This window comes from Semicossyphus pulcher, unplaced genomic scaffold (genome assembly GCF_022749685.1).
Source record: "Semicossyphus pulcher isolate SPU_LCO1_2020_fin unplaced genomic scaffold, fSemPul1.0.p SCAF_6, whole genome shotgun sequence".
In the NCBI taxonomy this organism is placed as follows: domain Eukaryota; kingdom Metazoa; phylum Chordata; class Actinopteri; order Labriformes; family Labridae; genus Semicossyphus; species Semicossyphus pulcher.
In genome coordinates, this window is record NW_027211737.1 from 26013973 (window position 1) to 26038152 (window position 24180).

The 24180-nt window shown below is 41.5% G+C and overlaps 4 protein-coding genes across 4 annotated transcripts; 1 reads left to right on the forward strand and 3 right to left on the reverse strand.

Annotated features, from left to right (window-relative positions):
- Positions 1-950: 950 nt before the first annotated feature.
- On the forward strand, positions 951-9281 carry mlec (malectin). Its single transcript, XM_069683668.1, has 6 exons — positions 951-1113; positions 1557-1777; positions 2282-2460; positions 2762-2938; positions 4817-4874; positions 5339-9281. The coding sequence occupies exons 2-6, from the start codon at positions 1576-1578 to the stop codon at positions 5590-5592; spliced, it is 870 nt and encodes a 289-aa protein (XP_069539769.1). The 5' UTR covers positions 951-1113; positions 1557-1575; the 3' UTR covers positions 5593-9281.
- Positions 9282-9753: 472 nt separating this feature from the next.
- LOC138610021 (uncharacterized) lies at positions 9754-11336 on the reverse strand. The gene is made up of 3 exons (XM_069682722.1): positions 11177-11336; positions 10262-10406; positions 9754-10169 (listed from the first exon to the last, which is right to left on the reverse strand). The coding sequence occupies exons 1-3, from the start codon at positions 11334-11336 to the stop codon at positions 9824-9826; spliced, it is 651 nt and encodes a 216-aa protein (XP_069538823.1). The 3' UTR covers positions 9754-9823.
- An 880-nt stretch (positions 11337-12216) lies between these two features.
- Positions 12217-18325, reverse strand: hps4 (HPS4 biogenesis of lysosomal organelles complex 3 subunit 2). Its single transcript, XM_069683110.1, has 12 exons — positions 17998-18325; positions 17299-17389; positions 17078-17221; positions 16856-16963; positions 16574-16690; positions 16033-16127; positions 15866-15938; positions 15005-15129; positions 14235-14874; positions 14023-14149; positions 13402-13513; positions 12217-13083 (listed from the first exon to the last, which is right to left on the reverse strand). Exons 1-12 carry the CDS (start codon positions 18027-18029, stop codon positions 12912-12914), a joined length of 1836 nt encoding a protein of 611 aa, XP_069539211.1. The 5' UTR covers positions 18030-18325; the 3' UTR covers positions 12217-12911.
- Positions 18326-20200: 1875 nt separating this feature from the next.
- LOC138610849 (uncharacterized) lies at positions 20201-22600 on the reverse strand. The gene is made up of 7 exons (XM_069683693.1): positions 22453-22600; positions 22182-22356; positions 21988-22058; positions 21749-21904; positions 21570-21667; positions 21421-21492; positions 20201-21334 (listed from the first exon to the last, which is right to left on the reverse strand). The coding sequence occupies exons 1-7, from the start codon at positions 22466-22468 to the stop codon at positions 21191-21193; spliced, it is 732 nt and encodes a 243-aa protein (XP_069539794.1). The 5' UTR covers positions 22469-22600; the 3' UTR covers positions 20201-21190.
- Between the last annotated feature and the right edge of the window lie 1580 nt (positions 22601-24180).

Genomic DNA, 24180 nt, shown 5'->3' on the forward strand with positions numbered 1-24180 from the left:
CTATCTTCATTCATTCCTTTCTGGTCCACTCTCGAGTGCGCCGTGTGCGCGCTGTGTTGGACTCTACTGATTGGACAAGACTCGGACCATACCATACCGGAAAGGGAGGGGGCGTGAAGAAGTCTTAAAGAACGCGTGTAATATGTCTATTGAACAATAATGTGGGTAGTACATTTTGAAACGTCTTAGCTTTGGTTGTCAGTTGGAGTACAACTTGTACTGACTCCATTTCAGACTTGTAGGTTTAAAATGATGGATTATTAAACTGTGGAACAGAGAAAACCATATTATATAACTATATAAGAACAGTTATAAATAATCGAGGAAAAGTAGCATCTATAAAAACAATACATTCTATTTCTAATGCATATTGGTGGTTATATTTAAGTTAATAAAGTTCCTTGCGCTTGGTTCATCACTCTACTCACATTATTTTTATTTCTTTTTAATTCAAGATCTAAGTTAAGATCTCAGCCACAATTTAAATAGTAAACTCTCTTTGACGATTAACGTCAGGACTGCCATTCTTTCTTGATGAGGGAGTGTGTATACAACTGGAATTTCTGCCTGTGAGGCTAAACTCGGGGCAGCAAATGCTCAAATACACAGTATAACTTGACGTGGAAAAAAGGCACAGGGTTTCTGTGTTCCTAGTTCTGTCAATCCAAACTTAAAATACGGTCATATTTTTTTTTTTATATATCCCATGAAAGTTATAAGTTAAGATATTCTTGGCGTTTTTACATTGTTATAACAATAGTACGGTGTGATTTTTTTAGTATATTAAATGGTTTTTAATGGTGCAAGTAACCTCAACGGGAGGATGTAATTCGACAGAGTACCTGTCAATCATTGGCCACGGGAACGCTAAGGTTAGGTAGCACCGCGCTGTCCCGCCCCCTCTTGCAAACAGGCAGCCGCTGGAGCTAGCAGCAGTTTGGATGCACACATTGAATGAAAGTCAGTGTAGCAAGCTGTAACCACCAGAAACTGAGAATATCTGCACTCGGTAGGGTCATCTTACAGTGTATAGACAACTCGTGAGACTGTATCAATAGAAATAAGCTTACACATTGGCAAAAGACGGGCTGAAGACATTTGTGGAAGGGGAAGGTAAGATATATTAGCCGGGCTCTCATAGACCAAGTATTTCTGGTTAGACAGGTAGGTTAGCTTGCTAGCCCAACTGACAAACGTTACTGCTTTTAATTTCTCGTTATCTTTTATTGTTTGCCCGTTTAATAAACAGACAATATTACATGCACTTGTTGACATTAAGCCAGCATACTTGTTTATAATTCCATGTCCTATTGTGAGTGGCTATGTGATTTTGTGCTAATGCTACTACCGGTGTGGTATTGGTATTGGCACTGTTAACGTTAGCATACTGGCTAACCTACAGATATCATGTTGCATGTCATCAAGACGAGCAGGCTAGCCCCTTGTGCTAGCTAACCTTATGTGGTTAATGTTACATACAGAGAGGTTGCTCCATACAGCAACTGAGTCTGTGCTGCAGGCTAGCAGATACCGACGCTGTCTGTCTCTGTGTCCAGGAGCAGGCTGTGTGGGGCAATGCAGCGGGTCACGGCGCAGCTCGTCGTCGGGCTGGTCGCAGCGGTGCTGTCGCTGCTGGCAGAGCAGTGCTGTGCGGACAGCGGGGGCCCCAGCCTCGCCGAGCGGGTTATCTGGGCTGTGAATGCCGGGGGTGACGCACATGTAGACGTACACGGTATTCACTTCAAGAAGGACCCGTTGGAAGGGAAGGTTGGCAAAGGTGAGTCGATATAATGAGTGGCTGATTGCTAATGAATCTGCCTGTCTTGCTGTGTTCCTCTCTAAGTCTGAGTGAAATTGTGGCGGTTTAAGTTGTTCCTCATATTAACAGACGCATGATCCAGAACAAACCTCTGCGTGCTCTTGCTTCCGCAAGTAATCACAAACTAATGAGGAGTCAGCATAAGGCAGCACAGCTCCGCCCCCTCTGCAAGTAGAGGAAGCAGGTGATGATGTGATCAAACTGACTGTAGGGAGTCATTTTTGCCTTCAGTTATGAGGTTAAGATTCTGTAATTGCAAGTTGGAGTGAGCACAGTGTGGTAACTTGCCATTTGAGACAGAAGGGCTGTGTGTTTCAGTGAGTGCAGGAAAAGGTCAGGGATTGTGTAATGTGAAATGTGCTGCTTTGCTTGATTTAAAACATGCTCAGTTTTTCCAGTAATGCTGATATTAATTTAATATGGTGGGCCCACTAAACCTGATGCTCTTCTTCTTCTTCTCAGCATCTGATTATGGAATACGGCTGCCAATACTGCGCTCCAGTCCAGAGGACCAGATTCTGTATCAGACGGAGCGCTACAATGAAGACACTTTTGGATATGATGTTCCCATTCGTGATGAAGGGGACTATATACTAGTAATGAAGTATGCTGAAGTGTATTTCGCTCAGTCACAGCAAAAGGTATGGAAAGTATTTAATTAGATATTCTAGTGTGGTATTAGTATGTTATGAAGTTGTCACAATTTTACAGTTTGAATTGACAATGTATGCATTGAGATCTTTTGCAAGAGCCATCAGCTATATTTGAATCATTTCGGGTTGATATGGGCCTATCAATAAGAAACAATAGAAAAACAATCACTACAAACCCATGTGCATTCAGCCACACACACATATAATAGACAAAACAAGTGTGCTATAAGCTGTGTCTGTGTGTGCATTAGCTGTTGATCATTGCTGATTTGGGAATATGTTTTTACAGGTGTTTGATGTCCGTCTAAACGGCCATGTGGTGGTGAAGGACCTTGATATCTTTGAACTAGTTGGTCACAGTACGGCTCACGATGTGACAGTCCCCTTCTCTATTAGACGTGGCAAACTGAGCGTGCAGGGAGAAGTGTCCACTTTCAACGGCAAGCTCACTGTGGAGTTTGTGAAGGTGAGCTGTTTTTATTTGACTGGATGCCATTATGTCAAAGGAAGCATCTGAGAGCTTCTTTTAAATGTTGTCAACTTTAACCTTGATTTTTTGATCCTGTTCAAACATGTTTGTGATGTGAGACATAATGCAGGAACGTTTTAGTGTGTTTAAAAATACAATATATGATTAAGCTTATTTGTTGTAAGAGTATTTCCCAAATGTTGAACGGTTCCTTTAATATGAGGGAATTAATTTCAGACTTGAGCCATGTAGGAAGTTGCCATCGTCTGTATAGAAAAGTGACTCAGGCGACTTACTCAAACTGGGGCCTGACATGAAAACTCGACAGCACATTTCCATAATGAACTCCATGTCTGAAAATGTCTGCTGACAGGAAGTTTAAGTGTGTGGGCCATGCAAATGACTGACATCAGTCCCACACCTGTTATCATATTCTTTTACATATCACGTAGTACACAAATTACCTTTGCTCCCCAAAAACTACAGACTGTGATCAGTGTTCAGTTTCCCTGCTGTTAAACGCTTCTCATCGCTTGTTTTTGTTTCATATTCTCACAGATGTGATTGTTTGTTACTGTGATTCAGGAAAGTCTGTTGCCTGGCTCTAAATGAGCTATGAGGGCCATTATTCCTTCACTATAAATCAATGGCCTCTCCTATATTGCTATCTTTGTGATGAGATTTAATAATCCTGTCAATTCTTTTCCTGTTCCCCAGTCACATTTTACTCTCCAGTTGTACATTTTGTATTTCCAGCCGTGGGCGTGCAGCAGCGCTGGTGTTAGAAATATTTGGTTCAAGTTTCTCCTCTTCATATTATCCAACATCAACTCTCTACTTCTTAGACACTTTCTTCAACATCGTGTGGATTACATTTCCTTCTTTTGTCCTCCTTGCAGTCAATACAACACCATGTGGTACTATACTGTTGTACTTCTTATGCTATTGGCATAAGTTCTTATTGAGTGATAGACAGGTGACGACAGGCGAGTAGGAAACAGTAGATGTCGGTGTATCGGTGTTGGTGTAATTTAATGTCCTGCAGAATCTGCAAACATGCCCATGACCAAGTTAGAAATACTTCGTCACCAATACTGTAGCGTGTTAATTAGTGTAGTTTTTGCAGCCATGTATTTTTAAAAAAAAATTTTCAACACTTATGTTACACAAACTAGTTTTCTCAGCAAATATGAACACCACATACTTCTGATACAACAGGACGTCACAGTGTTTTTAAGTTTGGAGACTACTCTCAAATACTTGTGAGGTTCCTTCAGGCCCCCGCATGACTAGTTTGTGTTTTGTTTTCTGTTTCCTCTAACATAATTAGTATTCCCTTTTAAGCCTTCAGCAAATGAAAGCTTTTGTGCCTGTAGGCTAAATCTGTAGGATGGTGTACATCAAACAACCGTTTTTCTGCAGTGACCTCTTTCTTCTTTTTGTTTTTTATGTAAGTCACTTGCCCTCTCTGCAAAAAAAGCGAACAGTGTGTCCCACTTTGATCTTTTGAAAAAGAGAAAAGGCAAACGTTAAAACTATGCTTACAACAAAGTGACGAAACCTCCTGAGCACAGGTGTTTTTGTTTTGCATCTTCCACCTGTCCAGCAGAAATCCACCTGCACCTAATGTTGATTCTTTAATCTTTTTAACACGGTGTGATAAATTTAGATTATGACCAAGGTTTGAAGGCATTTTAATCATGGTGTTGAGTCACATTGAGCTTTTCAAGGGGACTTTAACCGTTAACTGTTCTATAAAACAAATACATCATTGTTTAAGGTTTATCATGACTCCTCTATGTTACTAAATTACTTTTACTTGTGCTTACATTTGTCCCTGTTTTTGGTCTTTTACTGATGTGTTTTTTGTTTCAGGGTTATTATGACAACCCCAAAGTCTGCGCTCTCTATGTAATGAAGGGGACATCAGAAGGTGAGTCCAGAGAATGCAAATATACCCTTTAGCATTTTGTGCAAAAACTCAGTTTAATGAGGAGGTAATATCCTGCTCAACTAAGGCTGCTTTCACACCTCAAGTCCCTTTGTTTGACCCAAATCAAAGACCAAACTGTCTCCAGTTTGGTTTGTGCTCACACGACAGCTTTTACAAGAAGACAAAAAGTTTTGATGCGCAAGGGAAACTGCTCTCTGATTGGTCGTTCAATGGTCCGGTGGTTTGGTCTGCACCAGAGTTCAAATGCATGTTCTTACCTGTGCAAACAAACCGGACTTTTGGAGTAAAGTCTGAGAGAGAGAATCTTGGAATTTAATGTATTGTTGTAAATACAATACTCCAATTTTTGGAGTAAAGTCCAGACCAAAACTGTCCAGTGCAAAAGCATCCTAAACGGAATTGTAGCTAACCTAACCCATCTTTTACACTTTTTTATTCGACAGATGTACCTAAACTTCAACCTCACCCCGGCTTGGAGAAGACAGACGACCTGGATGACGTGGAGGACGAGGACGAGGAAAGTGAGGGAGGCGAGGAAGGTGGGAAGAAAAAGGTCCTTGCAGGTTCTAAGTACAGGGTCCAATCAGGCCCGCGAACACCAAACCCATATGCAGCCGACAACAGCAGCTTAATGTTTCCCATCCTGGTGGCGTTCGGGGTGTTCATCCCCACACTGTTCTGCCTCTGTCGGCTGTGAGCCACAACTTGTGATCGAGGAGACGTCAACCAGACATGAGTGACTATGAAGAGAGAGGCAGGGAGGGGGGAGGGGGTCAAGGTGACAACAGCAGCACAGGTAAAGCATACACACAGAAGAGAGCTCGGAGAAAACCATGACGACGGAGGAAAACAGAGACAATACTTTTCGGGAAGCAGCTAGGGGATGAAGCAGATGCTGCCGTCATATTCTGCAGTTGGGGGGGAAAGGAAGTGTAGGAAGTGTTTGCTGCGCGCTTCTTTGTGAATGTGTTTCGCATCCACCTCTGCTGACCCCTTTGAACAATGTTAGTCATTTCCACTCAGAGACTGGGCAGGATTCACAGACGCCAGTCTTTAAGGTTTGAAACCACATTTCAGCAGCTAAGAGATGCTCAGGAGTGATTGGTCTGGGCCCGTTTTATAAACTAAAGCATTGTTTTGTACTGGGTGTAGCAAGGGCGCACACTCTGTTTAACACTCCTGCGCTGCATCTGGTCAGACATGTCACCTTCAAATTGGAAAAGGGGGCTGCTTAGAAATTGGTTTAAAAGAATAGAAACATGAGTCAGACGGTTAGTGGGAATACAGCTGCCATTTGAGAGGCTGCCATTCTTCTGAATTTTTGTGTTGTTTTTTTTTCCACTCAGATTTAGTTAGTCCTTTGTTGATGTGCCATCATTCATTTGCCATAAGTCATACAGTATAAAGAAGGTAGGGCTGTTGAACCAGTCAGCTTGCCTGTATACAAGTACAGGCTGGGCTCAGTCAAATACTGATTCAGGGCCATGAAAGTGTCCTCAACAGCTCCCGATTCATTTTGCTGTTCAAGGGTGAATCCATTTTAAAATTCACTCTTTACAAGGTGAGATTGCTGAACATTCAGTGGCTTCTTTGCTGGACACAGAAATGCATTTAGTGAGAGGCAAAGTTCATGCTGTGAAGTGAGTCAGGATCTTTACATCGCTGTATTTTCTGTGACCTTTGCCTTTGCTATTCAGTCATTATGCATGCCTGCCTTTTTGTTTCACCAAAGAATGTCTCTTTTACTTTGTTAAAAAAGGAAAACTTGGTGGCCTCTTTTTAATTTGAAGAGTGGTTTGCAGAACACGATTTTGAGACGCCTGTGTGGCCCTTAGTTAAGTGAAGGTGTATTTGGACCTATGCTACCCTCACTCATCACAATTAAATTAAATTAGAGGGATAGTGTGTCAGACACTTATTACAATGGTGGCTAACTTTGACGACAGTTTTAATAATTATTTGGTTTTGTCCCAAATATGTGTTGCAATTTCAAACAGAATGCTGTGTAGACTCTGATGGGCCATGAATCTCAGTCCTCCATGTCATTTAAAACTTAGAGAAGAGTCTGCTGCAGCTTAATATTAAAACAATGAATCCCGAGTCTGTGCCAGACATCTTCAAAGTTTCTCTGTTTGCTCGTCCACCCACAGCAAGAAAAATCAAATGTTTACTAGATGTTTAAAATCGTCATTTATCCCCTAATTTTACACTCAGCCTTTTCAAATTTGTTGTCTTAAAGCTTTTTAATGTGGACTGTACCATTCTGTTAAATGTTAGTGCAGTGGGGCTGCCTGGTCTGTTCCTTGCATAGACTGGAGAAAACGAGGGACAAGCAAATCTTATCTTTGAGCCTTTTTTCATCTTGTTTGCCTTCTTTTTTTTTCTTCTACATGGACACATCATCCGAGTCGGCTTTGAGCTTTTGGATCTTGCTTACAGCGCGGACTCAAAAGCAGCTTTGTTCATTTTTTGTGGAGTTTTGTTGTGAACTCTCCTATTTATGTATCTAGTTACCTCCCTTAAGTGCTAAGCTCAACTCCAAGGAAGATTTAGTAACTTTGCCTGTTTCACTAATGCGTCTTAAATGTCCCCTGACCCCCGCCCCCCCCCCCTGCCAGTATTGCTGTTACCACACGCAGTACTTGAAAATCGGTTAATAATTCAGGTGTTGTGGATCCTTCCTCACTCCTTCCAATTTTGATTGATGGGCAAGAAGTTTGTGCCAGAAAATATTTGGTCAGTTGTTTTGGATTTTTGATGTTTTTCTTTCTTTATTTTTAAAGCTGTAAATTCAAATCATATTTAAGACGTGTAAGCACCTTTTGTTTCCTCTGCAACGATGCAAAAAGTTCATTTAATTCAGCACCAAAGTCACCGTGTTCTGTTCCTCTGCGAGTCTACACAGCTGCGTGTGTATATAAGGTACAAGATCACACTGTTTATGGTGTGACACCCGTTTTGTTCTCATCACTTTTGTGTTGTAGCCGAGGTGTTAGGGTTTTTTTTAATTTTCTCCTGAGGAAGACTTTGTGGCCTTTCTTTTGGGGAGGAATGGTTGTTGGTACAGAGAATAAAACAGGCGGTCAGATGAACTGACTGCCGGAAAGTAAAATAAATGAGATTATATCTAAAAATGTGGGATCTTCCATTCTATTATTATATATAATTTAAATCAGAGTGGGGCTGATCTGGAGATGTTTTATAATACGCTTGGATTTGTATGTTTGAATTTTTTCCTCAGGATCTGTTTTGTTTTGAGTTTTTAAACGTGATATTTTATTGGTGTGACATTTTGCACTGCCTCATGTATTTTGAAATCATTTCTTTGTGTGTTTGTCTTTGTTGCCTTGATTTATTGAATACATTGTGCTTTACCATCATTCGCCTTGAGGGTTGCTCTTTTGTTGGTTTATATCAGATTAGTCTCTTTTCATTTTACCAACGATTCAGGGCTAGATTTTCATTCCACACACACAGCTCATGTCAGGAGTGAGGGATGTCTGTCAGAAGAATTAATATATCTCCAGTCTGTGTAATTTTCTAGGAGCAAAGCCAGTTAAAAACTATAGCAGAGGTTAGTAAGAGAGCTCTTTGAAACATACATGTCCAACCCTTGTTTTAAACAGTCGTAACTGTTGTGTTTTCTGCTCCTCTCATGGCCTTTTTCGGACCTTTTTATTGTGAATCAGAACTGAAGTGGAATGAAGATCTGCTCTCAGTGTTTGTTTTTTTTCCTCATGAGAACCAAAGAATTGCCGCAATTCCAATTTAAATTCTTAAACGTGGCGTCAAACGTGGCACTAAAGGTTCTTCATTTCTGTCATCCTTTTGTGTTTCTCTCCTGGTAAAGCTGTGAAAAACCAGGAGGAAGTAAACATGTCGTGTCTTGTCGCCACATTTGTTGTCACCGCTGACTATTCCCATGTCATGACACCCAATTTTCTTGAAATTTCTCATCCTAAGAGAGCCATTTTAATTGCTCTGTAATTACTGTACATGTATTTGTTTGAGATGAACATTTTCCGCTTGTTGCTATTTTTTTTTTTTTTTGCCTTGTTTCTCATTTTCAAAGAAACTGAACACGTGAGATGAATTTAAACTGAGACAAATTTGAACAGCAGAACATCAGCCAGCTCGTCCAGGCAGCAGACCACACACACACACACACACACGACGAGGTCACACAGTGCGAGTGTGTGCTTAAACAAGAGTCCTACTGTATAGATATACATGTGATGGAGAAATAAGTGCTTCTCTGAGGGCTGTAGGCGGCAGCAGGTGGACTGAAATGTATTGGAGACCCCTGATCTTACTCAGATGTGGCATATATCTGCAAAAATGGGAAATGCTGATAAATGCTGTCTCTTTTTAATAAATGTGCTATTTTATCAAAACGTGTTGTCGTTTCCTGACTTTGTGAGGTCCTTTGTGTTGGATTTGATTTGTCTTAATAACAAGTACTGTGCCTGTGAATCCCAACTGTCACAAGTGTGAAGAATTCGGGAATTATGCAACTCTTGAGATTTAACTGCAGTAAAACTTTCTGTCTACTGGACAACTTCAGAGTATGCACAGCTAAGTCCATGAGGGTCAGAGCACACGTACAGACCCTTTGCTTGACCAGGTGTTGTTATTTCCCACCAACTGTGCAAACTTCTTTAAATAGAAGCACCTAATGGGACCAGAATATCACACAGCTGAACAAAGACTGAACCACGTTCTCGAACACTGTTAGTTTGAGGTTTAATAACCGAAGAATACGCCCATAAAGTTACAGTATATCATATTGACTATTTACACCTGTGTATATATATTTCACACAAAAAATAACATTTATAAATTATATATTTGACGTTGAAGTGCATCGTTTCCTTGTGAGCTGTGGGACTCAACAGTTGTTTCCTTACAGACTAAAGTCCAGTCTCTCTTCACCTGTAGTACAGAGCGATGAAAGGTGTGTGTGAGAGGTGAACACCACCACTTCTGCAGGACACCCCCGACCCAGCCTGACTGCAGCCCAGCACCAAGCCCAGCTCAAGAGGGGGAAGCGTGCTGGCGGCCCCATCCCCCCACACATCTCCATCAGTGTCCTGCAGAGCCCCTGGAGCGGGCTTTTCTCCTGATCGATTAACCCTGGATGAAAACACTACCCGCCGCATGTTCACCAAGCTGGGACCCCCTCTGGTCCCACCTGCCGCCTCCTGCAGACTCTGGAAGAGGAACAGCAGATCCACCTTCAGCTCCACCGTGTCGCCCCGAGACCACAAACTGTACCTGAAGGAGGCGAGAGACAAAGTGGTCACAAACAAGCTCACAGAGGCGTCAACTACCCAGCAATCTAATGATCGATTTTAAGGAGTATTTACTTTGTCGGAAGGTCCCGCTTTGCCATGTATGACAGAACAGGATGGATCTCCAGATGTTGTGGGTTGGAAAGTTGGAGGTGAAGCTCAGCTCTCGTGACAGTCAACGATGAAATGTCCCTGGAGAGGAGAAACTCCACATGTGTATCTGGAGAGAAGGAGAAGAGTCTGTCAGAGTACAGCTGAAGACAGAGCGGTGCACACTCTCATGGCGGGCTCCTTTATGATAAATCCCAGGGATCAGAGTAGTATCTCCACAACAGAGGTGATGTTTTCACTCCTAATACCGTGTTAATCTGTCAGCAGGATATCTCAACAATACATGAAGGAGACATTAAGCCAGCTAAGACCCATTTGTATGCAGATGACATGATCCTTTATGCAGCTGCATGAATGAGGCCAATAAAATCTTTCAAAGCACAGCAGCTTTCACTTCTGCAGCTTATGACATTTCTGCAGTGTCACTCCTCAACCACTGATCACGTTTGCATGTTTCTGTATTTTCCTATTTCCCAGCATGCATCTTGTTCTGACAAATTATGCACTTATTCATCCCTGTACTATGTGGGTTCACAGGGTTGTTTGTAAATGGGATCCTGCACATGTTTATCTCGATTGTAGCTTTACAAACTGCCTGTTTCATCCATGTGGATTTAGAGTCACCTAAAAGATGGTGCTCATGCTAAATGCTTGAAGTAAAGTGATAGTGTAGAAGAATGTAAATGTTAAAAGTGAGCAAGGCTGCCCTTTCCTGATTTGTACTATTGCATTTTTATGGCACTCTGCAGCCTGCAGTTGACCTCTGTGGCCTCTTTTGTAAGTCTAGCCAAGGAACAATACAACAAGAAAATCCGAGGTCTGTATATAAAGAAGTTAATTATAAGAACGCATGTGTTGGCTGGATCTAATTTGTCTTACCTCCTCTCAAGCGACCTTGTATTCCCTTTACGCTCCTGCAGTTGAGTCCCTCCTGACAGCAGCGGTAAACCCGCCGGACGAAGCTGAAAAGATGCTTTCCCGGGAACACCAGGCCCTGGGAGGCTCCCGGAGAAAAAGGCCGAACACGGAGCTGCAGCATTGTTGGATTATCCTCTGGAGCTTGTTTTGTGTTTTCCAGCCATGGCGCCGCCAGCTCCGCGCACTGCTCCCGGTGACTCTCCGCGACCCCGCGCCTCAATCTCCTCGACGCATCAATGCGTAAAGTTGACCCGGAGGATTGATCTGCAGATTTCAGCCACTGTGACAGAAATCCCCGCGTGTGTACTGCGCGACCAAATACTCCACTGTCACTTGTCATCACCGAGAAAAGAAATAGAGCAATCCAAACACAATGTGAGGAGGCCATGGTGTGTTTCTAAGTCCTGGACTTCGGATCTTCACTGACGAACAACCAGCAGCTTCTCTGTGGTGCCAACTCTACAAACTTCATGCGGGGAGTTCGTTCTGCCTGCTATATACCCCACTGACAATGGGGACATCTTCCCACTTAGAATTTGAATCCTGACCCTCCTCGCAGACCCTGCCCCTCTTTTTGTTCGTGCCCTTAACCACCCATTTGCCCCCCACTGCTTTCTTTTAATGCGCGTGCATAATGAGGCGCCCCGAAGAGAGCCGACCCCATCCATTCAAATTCAGCTACTTAGCTAATGACTCTAATGACTCCATATTTGGATCATCAAGAACGATCTTATTTACAACACATGCGTACAGAAAACATCGGCACACAACATGAATAATAACATTTTGTGAGCATGTGTTTGGTTTTCCTGATAGCCTCGCGCACGTCTTTCTCCATGCGAGCTGTGACCACTTTGAAACAAAGCATTAAGCCCGAGGCCGAAAACAATGGGGCCGGATTGCAGGGTCACATGCAGGCCGCTGATGACCCTAATAAGGCCGTGTAGCTCCTGCGGTTTTAAACAAGCATTTACAAAAGTAGCTCACACAGGACTCAACACTGAGAGGATCACGTATTCATTTAATTTCCATTAATAACACACTACAGTCAGTCAGAGTGCATCTCTTCTCTGCTAACGTTACTACACAAATGAAGCTTTATAGAGCATGAAACAGAAAATCTAATAGCTAAACAGTTATATAAAAAACAAAAGGTTGATTTGAAATAAATAGACATTTTTTTAGCCAAACTATTTTAGATTTTATAAACGTGTGTAATAAACATACAGTTTTGCAGTCTGTGCAGCAACGGATAACATGATTGTTAACAAAGACAAAAGATTACTTTAGTTTAAATTTCCTATTAAATTAACAGAAAATAAACATAAAGTGAAATGGTCTAAAATATGTGCACGGGAGCTTAATACAGCAGGTTTGTGGTTCTGCATACAAAAGTAAACGTGCTTGAGATCACGTTGGAAATAACAAATTGTGTTCAAACTAACAGAGACTTTTTTTGAATATAATTTACCTACAATCCTCTCTGTCGGAGCAGATTCATATTGGATGTTACAACATTTAAATTGTTCTGAATTTAAGTGCCATTAGGTTTCATACCAAAGCTTATGCTGGAATGTGTAAAAACTACAGCAGCTACAAAATAGTCTTATACTTTAAAGTGTACTCACAAGACAGTTCTTCCTATTTAACTAAGTACAGCTCCTCTTGAACACTCAGATGTCATGATGCCGTCCCATCAGAGAAGGTTAACGCCGTGTTTCAGTAGTCTGTGTCGGGCCTTGCTGGGCAGCGAGAAAGCACTGTCCTGGTGGTTAGGGATGCCCGAGTTCCTCAGCGATCCCCCGTGCTGCTGGAAGTAAGTCTCCTGGGCCACGCTGCGGGTTCCATACACCGCAGCCCCAGCACTCCTGCAGTGAAAATGTCCCATGCATTTACATTTCAAGCACGTCGAATAATGCAGCATGTCGAATAATGAAGCACGTCGAATAATGAAGCTCAAAGTGGCATAAGAGAAATTCAAGAGTAGAGCAGTTTTCCTTTCCGGTAAATGTGACATGTTGGGAGTTTGATCTTTGCAAGTAAAGAAGGAGAATTTAATTCTGCTGAGATGTGACAACACGACCTGACAGATCCAACCCCAACCCCCGACTTCTCCTCGAGCAGCCATGAATGCCCCAAGAAACCCCCCCCAACCACCTCCAGCTCCATGTCACTGCCATACTGACCTGATAATAGCCTCCTGCAGAGTTTCAGTGTTACAGAAATGCGAGTGAAGAAGTGATGTGGCTCTCACAAAAGGACGCTCCGGGGCTCCCCCTGGTCGACCAGACAGGTTGGCTGCAGAGACACACAATAACAACAGAGTCAGTACCACAGTGGCACATCAACCTGGACAGACTTGCCTGCTGCACAAAAGAATGCTGATCACAGTCTGACTAATTAGCCGTATAGCTCATGCAAAGACAAATATAAACACCCCCCTCCCCTCCCCTCCCATTCCCTGTGCCGCCCAGGTAGAGACAGCGGGAAGGAAGATACTCACTCTAGAAGCAAAGTGAAAACTGGGAAACCGGAAAAGACAGAATTATGAGAGATGAGTGAGAACAGTAAAAGATAAACACAAGCAGAGTCAAAAAGAGACCGAAGAAAGGAGATGAAAGAGTACCACAGGAGGATACAGAAGATACACGAGTATTGGAAGAGAAGAGTAGAGATAAATTAGTGTCATGGGTGAAGAGAGGAGATACAGGAGTACTATGGGAGCTGAGAGGAGATAAATGAGCATCATATGAGAAGAAAGGATGTATTAAATGAGCAAAGAGGAGATACATGAGTATCACGGGAACCTGTCATTGTGCTCTGAATGCAGTCAAAATGGGCGAAGACATAGGGTCCTGGAGTGCCCGGGGTCCCTGGTGAGATGGTCCTCAAATGTGCCTCCAGCCCATTGAGTGACGCCAGGCTGCTGTGATACTGAATACAAACCATAAACCAACATTAGCATCACAGAGGCGAACTAGCACATTCATGTTCAGTAATAAGCAGGGTTATTTCTCACCACTTCCTCCATAGATGTCGTGTCACTCAAGAAGTGCGGCTCCGCCAGCAGAGCCAGCACCAGGCCCTTAACCCGGTGCAGGTAAAGCATCATGGGAATCAGAGGACTCTCCTCTGAGTTGTCAAAAGAACAAGGAGAAGGACTGCTCCCCTCTGCCTTCTCTTGAGAGCTCCCACCCCCGCTGGCCTCTTCCAGAACCTTCTTGTCATGTTCATGACTGCACTCAGCCCCTCTGAAGACCAACGCTGCCTCACACGCTGCGTCTTCACCCTCTCCACCTCCATCTCCGTTTAAAAGGGGTTTTTCCTCAAACACTGAGCTGTGTGTCTGGCTGCCTCCGCCTTCATTGCTATGAAAACTGTGGTAATAGGACACTTCCAGCGCCTCCTCACCTTCACTGGAGTTATTTCCATTTGACAAAGAAGACTGGAGCAACTGTGGTGGGGGGCTTACTGGATCAGCGGTGCTCTGTGATGTAGACGGGCTAAAAATCGAGCAGTCCGACAAGTGGGGGCTGAAGGAAACCTTCAGGTACGGCTGGGGGGAGACGGGATCTGAAGTCTCTGACTCTGTGTCAGACAACGTTTTAGACAGGCGGGTCTTCCTTGGGGGTGTGTCTCTGTGTGGAGTCGAATGGGAGCTGGGGGGTAGAAAACAGTTTGAGACACTCTCTGGAAATGTGACACGAACATCCCATTTTAAGGAAGTTGTGTAAATCAAAAACCCTCCTATGAATCTGGCAACTGAAACTCAAAAAGGGAACAGGTTACCTGAAATCTTTGTCAATAGGGACGGATTGCAAGAACTGAAGTTCAGCCATGGTCAGGTACACAGTAGTGGAGCTGACATCAGCGTCAGATGGGCTGGAGGTTCTCTCTCCAACGGGCCTCTGGGCCTAAATCAACATGAAATTCTGGCTTTAGACTTTCTTCTGTTAAAAATACAGTTCATTATAGTAGTAAGCATGCTCTCTGGCTATGTCAAGAGGTAGAGGAGAAAATCAATCCATCAGTATCCACAGTGAATATGTAGCTGGAGCCAGCAGCTGGTTAGCCTAGCCTAGCATAAAGACTGAAAACAGGGGCAGACAGGGAGCAGCTGTCCTAAGGTATCAAAATCTTCTTCACCTCCAAAGAGATAGTCCAGCTCACCAGTTTTTACAGATTAAACAAACATATTATGTGACAATTATTGAGCTTAAGAGAGGCTGGTGGGCTAGCTGCTTTAAGTCTTTATGTTAAGCTAAGCTGGCAGGCTTCTGCCTCCAGCTTCATATTTCATGTAGTCATGAAACAGGAGCCAGTGGCTTGTTTGCTTAGCTTAACATAAAGACTTGAGCAGTTCTTCTAGTGAAGCAATTTTCTCAGCTAACAAGAGACAAAAAAATGTGGTATTCCAAAATGTTTAACTATTTTAGTTCAGTTACTCCTGTAATTTGTCTTTTTTAAATGTCAGAGGAAACATGTATGTAGTTAAAATTACTGGTTACTAAAGTTGCTTTCAGGTTTCTCAACAAAATCAAAGTTATATTATTCCCATTATTTATTAACATTAAAGTTAAACCTTTGCTAGCTTGTGATTAGTTCACTGTTTGAATCACCAATGCCGGTAGTTCTACCATCATGACCCACCTTGTTGTAGGTTTCATTTTCATGCACCATCACTTTCATGGTGAGCTGTGGACTCATCTGTGTGCTTACAACTCTGTGGAGAAAAGGCAGAAAAGTCAGATATAAAAACCTGGTATTTACTAAAAGTATCCAGCTGTCAGGTGGATATTACCAAAATGTCAGCTCACCTTCCTCTGAAAAGAATACAGCCTGCTAACACTAGAGGGCAGCGCTGACAGGCCTGCAGGATGAGGGCAGCTTTGAGCAGGAGCAGTGGGTCAACCTGACGGCAAAAATTAAAATAGTTACCTTTCCAGGTTAATTACATAAACTCAGAGGTAATAAATATACAATTTATAAGGTATTAACTTTATCAATTAAATTATTGCACTAAGACCCTTTTGTGAATGTTGAAATCGTACGTTTTTAAGATGTTATGTCATCTGTTATATCATGCAACACACTTGGCATTTCCCAATTAGCGTTTTACAAAACCCAGAATAAATGCACTAAGAATAGAACCACATCTTTCATCAGGCACATTAATACGCAGAAACTTGCCTCTTAAGTGTTTGTTAAGACACACTGAGCTCTGTCACAACACCACAGACATTGTGACACAGTCATATCCTGTCTGAAAACATCCGTGTGCAGCAGCAAGAGCAGCACCAGTAAATCCACTGCGGGTTGAGTTTAGAACTAATTTAGACAACATTTATGAGTACATACATTAGTTGAGTCAATCGTCTTTAAGCAGCTGAAGATGTGATGAAGCTCTGAGCATCCTGATTGCAGATGTGAGAGGTACTGCGCCCACCGAGCAGCCAAAGCCTCCCGATTGTTCAGCTGCAGTGCAAAACATAGATCAAATTACAATGAGCAACTTATGTAAAATACACAATTAATACCTCCTGAAAGGAAAAGAAATGAAACCAATGCAGATTCTTGCAGATTTCTTTAAAAAACAGACTTAAAAAACACAAGACCTATATAGACAACAGAATAGTGCACCTGGTAGCTCCGTCTGACGGATCCATTGTAGAAACAGAAGAGGTTAATGAGCTGATCCAGGAGTTCACACACACTGACAGTGGGGACTTCTACTGAGCAGCCCAAGGCCTGCGAGGAACAACAAAAATATATCCCTAAATTAACTTTCAATGATTCATATTCAGGAAAAAAGACAAATAAAAAAGTCAGAAGTATCTTCAAAAGTTGCATTTTCTCACTCACCCAAAAGAAGTCATCTTTCATGCGGATGGCAAACTTGTTGCGGCGCAGCCTCAGTATGCGCACGGGAGAGAAGGACAGCTCAGAGACACAGCGGCCCACACCAGCGAGCTGACCACACAGCAGCTCCTGCTTATCTAAAGAGGTCTAAAAGAAACACACAGATATATGATGATATAACAACACAAGCAGTGGGTTCTTATTATCATCTTCAACATACAGACCTCTTCAGGGTAGAAGTAGCAGATTCCCTGTCTGGTAGGGTCGCCCTCTCCTTTAACTTTAGATCCATCATAGAGGAAGAAATAAGTACACCTGCAAAGCACATACACAAAGAAACATCTGAACTTAATGGTTATAAAGCAACACAACTGTTGCCAGAGGCTTCAGAGCTGTGTGATTGGTTTCCCTTAACTTTGACTACTATAGATACTACAGGCTGTGTTTTTATTCCATCAGGTTATAAAGGCCCTTGACAAACCAATGGGCATTTATTAAAGCTGTTGTTGTGATGGTCCAGCATGCAAAACAGAAAAGAATTATACAAAGAGCTAAAACATGTAATAGGATCGGAAATAAAGAGTTATTATTAGAATTGTTAACACACATTTAGCTCTTTGTATAAAGAGATCTGCAGCCAGACTGGACTCTGAAGTCAGCAAGCTTTGAGTGGCAGCCGATTTGCCATATCCTGTTTGTAAGGTTTCATGCAATAACATGTTCTTTATGTTTGGTTAAAAATACTAATGGGTATAATTGCAGCTTATTGGGGGCTTGAGGATTAAACAGAGAACGCATAGAAAAGGATTATAAAAGTAGTTTTATTGCGACATTTAGGAGAGTGACTGAGGGTTAGTTGTAGCTTGTTTATGAGTAAACATGAAAGAGAACTGAAAACAGGTCAGAGTCTCTCATGATCTTACCTTCTTAACTCCGACGGCATATGTTCAGCCATCACCGACACGAAGCCCAGAAAAAGAAAAATGTTCCTCAGTCATCGGTTATCTTGTAGCCATGTATTGCCAACCCAACAGGCTAAGATGCTCTGTCAAAAACAGTAAAAGTGAGTGTTTGAGCTACGCCTCCTCCGAGTAAGATGTTCGGCTCCTGTTCAAATCCTCCAACACGCCGCAGCCCGTCAGCTGTTTGACACTGTTTAGAAAAAGATAAGTTACTTTACATTTCCACAGCGATGAGCAGTGTTTCAGCAACTGTTTTCTTTTCTATTCTTCACTGAAAGGAGTCAGTAAGAGCTGCTGCTGCCACCTGAGGAATGCGGATCAGTCACACGCAGCTGAAGTCATGTGAAGGTATGGCAAGCGTACAGGGACAAACTAGTGCGTCACTCAGAAGCGCTCAACAAGCCAAAACAATACCCAGAAGAAGAAATACTAGGGGGAGGAAATGTTTTTATAATTTTCTCTAAAAGACACACTACCTCAAGTCCAAGAAAAAGTATTGCATTCAACTTTATTGAGTTTATAAATGGCGTCATAGTTTTACTTGAACGGCTGCTATTACTAATATACTGTGTGAGCAGCATTTTATTTTGATGCTAACGTTATTTAGATATAGGCTATATAAATCTAAACACCACATCTTATTTTATCGTAGGCTATTATATGATTATGCTGTCTTTGTAAAATCTTAGCTTTCAAAGTATAGCATTCAGACAAATTTATAAAAATCACAATATTCTTTCTCTGATACCTCTGACAATCAAAAGACATGAAGACATAGGTTCTCTTTAAAGTTCTATCAAACATCTCACAACATGTGCTCAAGCTGGAGGTTTGATTTGCTTCCTCGGATTAATCTTGAATAACCTTTTTTCATTCACAGACTTTGGATACATTGTTCCTTATTTAACCACTGACACTTTGACTTTTGAATAAATGATCTTGTGTTAAGTTGTTTTTCTGAAACGTTTGACATTCCTGCTGTCTGCATTCTGATGTCTGCAACTGTAGGAGACTGTGATGTTTCAGAAAGCTCTATTAAAATATAAGACAATATAATTCATAGTTGCAGGGTATACATTAGATTCAAAAGAATTAAGTACTAAGAATGCACAACTACAATTTGTAGAATCTAAATTATGTGCCTTAGAATGTTTTGGCTATGATCAAATGGCTATTTAGACAGGCTAGTCCTCTGCTGACAGGTGTTATTTCTGCAACAGAAGAAAAAACTGTCAATTACCATCATTTCTAATTCTGTTTTTTTTTTTTAATAGAACTTTGCTTCACTAGAGATTAAATTCAATCATTCAAAACTAATCAACAAGAAAGAAAGCCATTTTATCTCTAGGGAATGTCACACGTGCTTACATGAACTATTTATGGTACTATTGATGTGCGACAGACAGCGTAAATAACGCATGTTTACACCACATTTTCCATTGAAGCCGTGAATCCTGTTTTCAGTGCTCGATTAACAATGTCTTCGGATGTTGGCCGTGAACGCGCGCAGCTCTGTCAGCCAATGGCTGGATTAACGCTCGATCAAACTGGAATCAGCTGGTGAGGAGAGAGATTTTGCAGATATCCTGCATTTATTTCAAAGTCAGGATTCAAGTTTCATTACTTCATCCAGTCGTAATCGTTTGAGGAATAATCTTTCTCAGAAAGTCGCCGTCGGTCCGCCATTTTGACTTGGCTTGGACCGCCGTGCATGAGTGCAGAGCGGTGCAGAGCCCGCTATGATGCAGGGTTCAGACCTCTGTGACAGTGACCCTGCAGCTGATAGTGGAGGCTTTGAACGACCACACAGAGAAACTGACACTGTGGGGTTTAGTTTAGGGTTTCTCAAAACAGCAGGAAAGTCTGGAGAACATAGACACACTTATAATTCTTCTGTAATCTTACTTGAAATAGCCTAACAAGTGAACAGTTGAGTCTCACTGGTCATGAGGCATTATTAACATTTATCAAAAGTCATGTTAAACCAACAGAATAAATATAAATGGGTTGTTTAATATGAAATCTAGTGGATAGCAAAAAAACAAAAACTGAACACATTATTTACAAATAAAGGGGGAAAAAATCAACTACTAAACAACACTTACAGTGGTACTAACTAATAAATAGCTTATGTATTTAAATAGACATGACGGATAGTTGGCATTGAATTTTACACAGAATATAAAAGAGTTTAGATGTGACATGGTTCAAAGCTTTTAAACAATGATTTTCAAATGTAAAAAAAGGCAAAGCTTATCAGAGTGAGGCAATTAAAAATGGATTACATAAAAAAGGAAAGAAAACCAAAGCAGTTTTTCTCTTGGCATTTAAAGGGACACATAATGGGCAGACATCCCACAGCCCAGGTACCCAAGGTTCATAACTTAGCATTATTGTCATTTCCTATACGGTCCAAAGAGTTGTGTAGTTTGTGCTACCGGCGTCAGTTTCAACTTCTTACTTTACATCACAGTTATTTCACATCTTATTACAAATGTTTCAGCAGAGGGATATGAACCTGGCCACATCCGAATCTTACAGTCAAACTACCAAACAGTGGAGATGCTGCCAAGTTACCTGACCTCAACTGAGCATGTTTCAAATGCTGCAGACCGACCTCCATTAAAAAAGCTATAAAATAAGCACAGAGTGAAGATAGCAGAAGTACAGGCCAGCAGAACCCTTAGAGTCAATGACTGATAATGACAGTCTTCCGATGTCTCTCAGAACTCATCCTGTCAATGACTGCAAAGCTTTTGCAGACTTTCATTGTGCTAACTTGTCTGATTATTCGCTCCTTACATTTCAAGAATATGTATAAAAGAGCAACCATTCCTTTAATACCCTTCTGATCTTTAAATTAAATGCCTTAAATAACCTTTTAATCATCTGAACTCTTCTTAACTATGTTGCCTGTTTGGACATTTTAATGGCCTTCTATTTTGCCATGTGGTACTTCCTGTTCTCTGCTTCTTACCTCTCTTTGCCTCTTTTATTTGCTTTGTAATGACTGATTAGATTGTAAATGAGTGTCACCCATCATAATCGCCGGGTTGATTGAGTTACTGATTTTTACAATTGTCTGATTTTCATGTATTTGTTGAACATTGTTTATAACAGTAAGATGAAAAAAACAAGGCATTTCTTTGAAAAGTCACATCAGCTGTTTATCAAGAAGTAAGATTTCTTTCTCCAGCTTCCTCATTTTAAGTGCTCTGAATGCCATCTGCTGGTCTCGATTCTCCATCTCCTTTCTGAGGTAGCTGCAGTAAAGAGCTCGTATGTCTTCTTTCTGTCTCTGCAAAAGAAATGAAACAACACATGGGCTCGCATTGTTCTTATTCCCAGCCATTACCAAAACCAAGTACTGACATAAAGCCTCACCTCTGGATTTTTGACACCGGTTGTAGCACAGGCTGAGTTGGCCCTCTCGTGGAAGCTGCTACTAAGTACATCCTACAAAGAATAATTAAGTCCATATGTCAAGTCCGCAGAGACAAACGCTTTAATAATGCATGTTTAAAAGCACTTACCCCTTCAAAATGAGTATCGCTGACGTCTGTCTCATCACTGCTAAGGCTCTCTGGTTCAGTCTTTGTCACAGGCATGAGGAGGACAGGATGGCCTGCGACTGTACAGGAGGGGACAAACATCGAATTAGAATTTGGGAAATAACTTGTGTGGTTTGAAATCAAAGATTAAATCCACCTACCACTAATAAATGAACTCTCAGATTCAGTCAGTGGCTCAATACAGGCCCCTCCCGGAAGGACCTCCACTCTCAGCTTGTCTTCCTCCTCTGCAGAGGTCAGCGACGGGGTGGCTGACCCCGCACCATTCCTCATCAGCTCCACCCGTCTTCTTTTTGCTGTATTAAGATTAAAGAGGTAAACTGTTGCTCCTGCAGGACATTAAATAATTGAAAATGGAGATGTACAATAATTTGGCTACCTGTTTGGACAATATTTTTGTGTTTGACTTTCACTTGCTGCCATGTTCGTTTGTAGCCGCTGTCCGACACCCTGGGAAATCATAGAAAATATTGCATTAAATTCATTTTCCAGGCAATTATAGTGATATCATTGGCACAATCATGTCAAAATATTAGAGTGACTTATATTTAAAATGTGGATAGGTGTTCTTACGCATTTATTTTATCAGCAATTCTCTGCCAGGCTCCCTCTCTCAGTCTTGAGGCGCTGGTTGTGTTGGATTTGGCTGTCAGTATCTCTCTCTCTTCTTCATACAACTTCAAAATGAGTTCCTGCTCCTTAGAGCTGAAAAAATGAGCTCTCTCATTCTTTTTCAACATCTGGAAATCTGTTTTACAAAAGCAAAATTAAGGAGGCGTTATTGTATAAACCCCAAACTTTTCTCTGTAGTGTTTATAATGAGATTTGACCACAGTCTTCTCACCTCTGTCTGCGTTCATGAGTTCAGATCCGTGTTTCTGCGTGCGATTAATGTCCCCTTTATGTCGGAGCGGGCGCGCGCAGATATCCGAGATGTTTCAATGCTAGATTTAGTAATCAAATCGTAACCTACGATCGCGAGACGCAGTGAACACGAGCTTAATCAATGCGACGGTTAGTAACGACAGGATTCACAGGCTCAATAGGTGTCCGAACGACAGAAACGGTAAAGAGACAAACGGTGAAATTAAGGTATATTTCAACGAGCTTTGTTAACCCAGGCTTTTCTAATTCGGCTTAAAGCGCGTTCACGGAACGGAGGTGGAGTCCGAAACAAAGAGCGCGTCACGTGACAGGTTTAGCGCATCATGTAAGATCATTGTTCCACATACAGATGTCATAAATACAATTATTGTTTGGAATAACAGGCAATGACACAAGTCAATGAGAGAGGTTATTGCAACTAAGAAATCCTTAATGTTGTCTGTATACTGATTGTCCTACTATGACAATCTGCTTTGAAAGTAGCCTGTTGGCCTTAAGAGTTGTTTTTTCCCCCTATGAGGACATTTTTGTATAGCCTAATGATCAACACATTAAATGATCTAATATCAAGCTAGATGTAATTTCCACAATTGTAACTTCCCTGTGTTTGGTAGGTATTCTCCTGTCATATTCACTAGATATTCATCATAACATTAAGTCACAGGCCCCAATATCCATACACAAAAAGCTTGTATGTCATTCAATGTATTTAGTCATGGTAAACATTTAAAAAATTAAAAAATTAAACAAAAGAATGCAAAGGCAGGAAATTATTTGACATCAGTGTGCTGATGTTTAGTTGAAATGTGTCCCCACATAACAAGTAAAAAACACACCGGAGAGGGCTCATTCACAGATGGCCTATTTTTCCTACAAAGCCCGGACAATAGGCTTAATTAAGAAAGAGTGAAATCACATGTGTGGCAGAAACAATTAACTCTAACTTTTGCCGGGACATTTTTCATAGCAGATATCATGATTTGACATGGAAGGTTCACACGTGTTACTAATAACATTAACAATGCATTCCGTGTTCTAATTATTGTTAGTTGCTACCAAAGCAAGTAAATGGAATTCAGCCATCATTTCTTTACAGTTACACCTGTGCTTTTACTGCTGTGACTCACTTTGAAGGTAAAATACCAGGGGCCAATACTACGTAGCGAGTTCAACATACCCAGGAATCTTTCTTCACTTAACCTGACAAAGGCAATCACACTAAGCAGCCACACGTCGCGGGTTATCAACTCGATAAGTCAACCCAGCTTTTCTATGAGCACGTTCACATAAAAGGTGTGTTGCTTGGAGCAAATGACCCATCTAAACACGGATAAGTCTGTCATCAGCTGATCGCTAATTTTACAAACTCAGAGCAAACTGCGATTTTAGAAAGATATGAAGAAGTTACGCATAATCCAGACGAAAATCCAATCAGCTGTGGCTGCTGAATGCAAGAAATATAATATCACTGCTCCATCATAAGAGTACGATATATTTATAACACTTGTGTGTACATTAGATTAATACGTTGCACAGATGTATTTTGTTGCATTAATGACAGATTAAGTCTTATTTTCTCAGCCGTATCAAACTATGGAGCAAATAATAAATATAAAACCACAATTTAAAGGAGTACGAATGCCTACTTTCATATCGTATAAGTACAAAAGTACTTAAGCCTTCATTG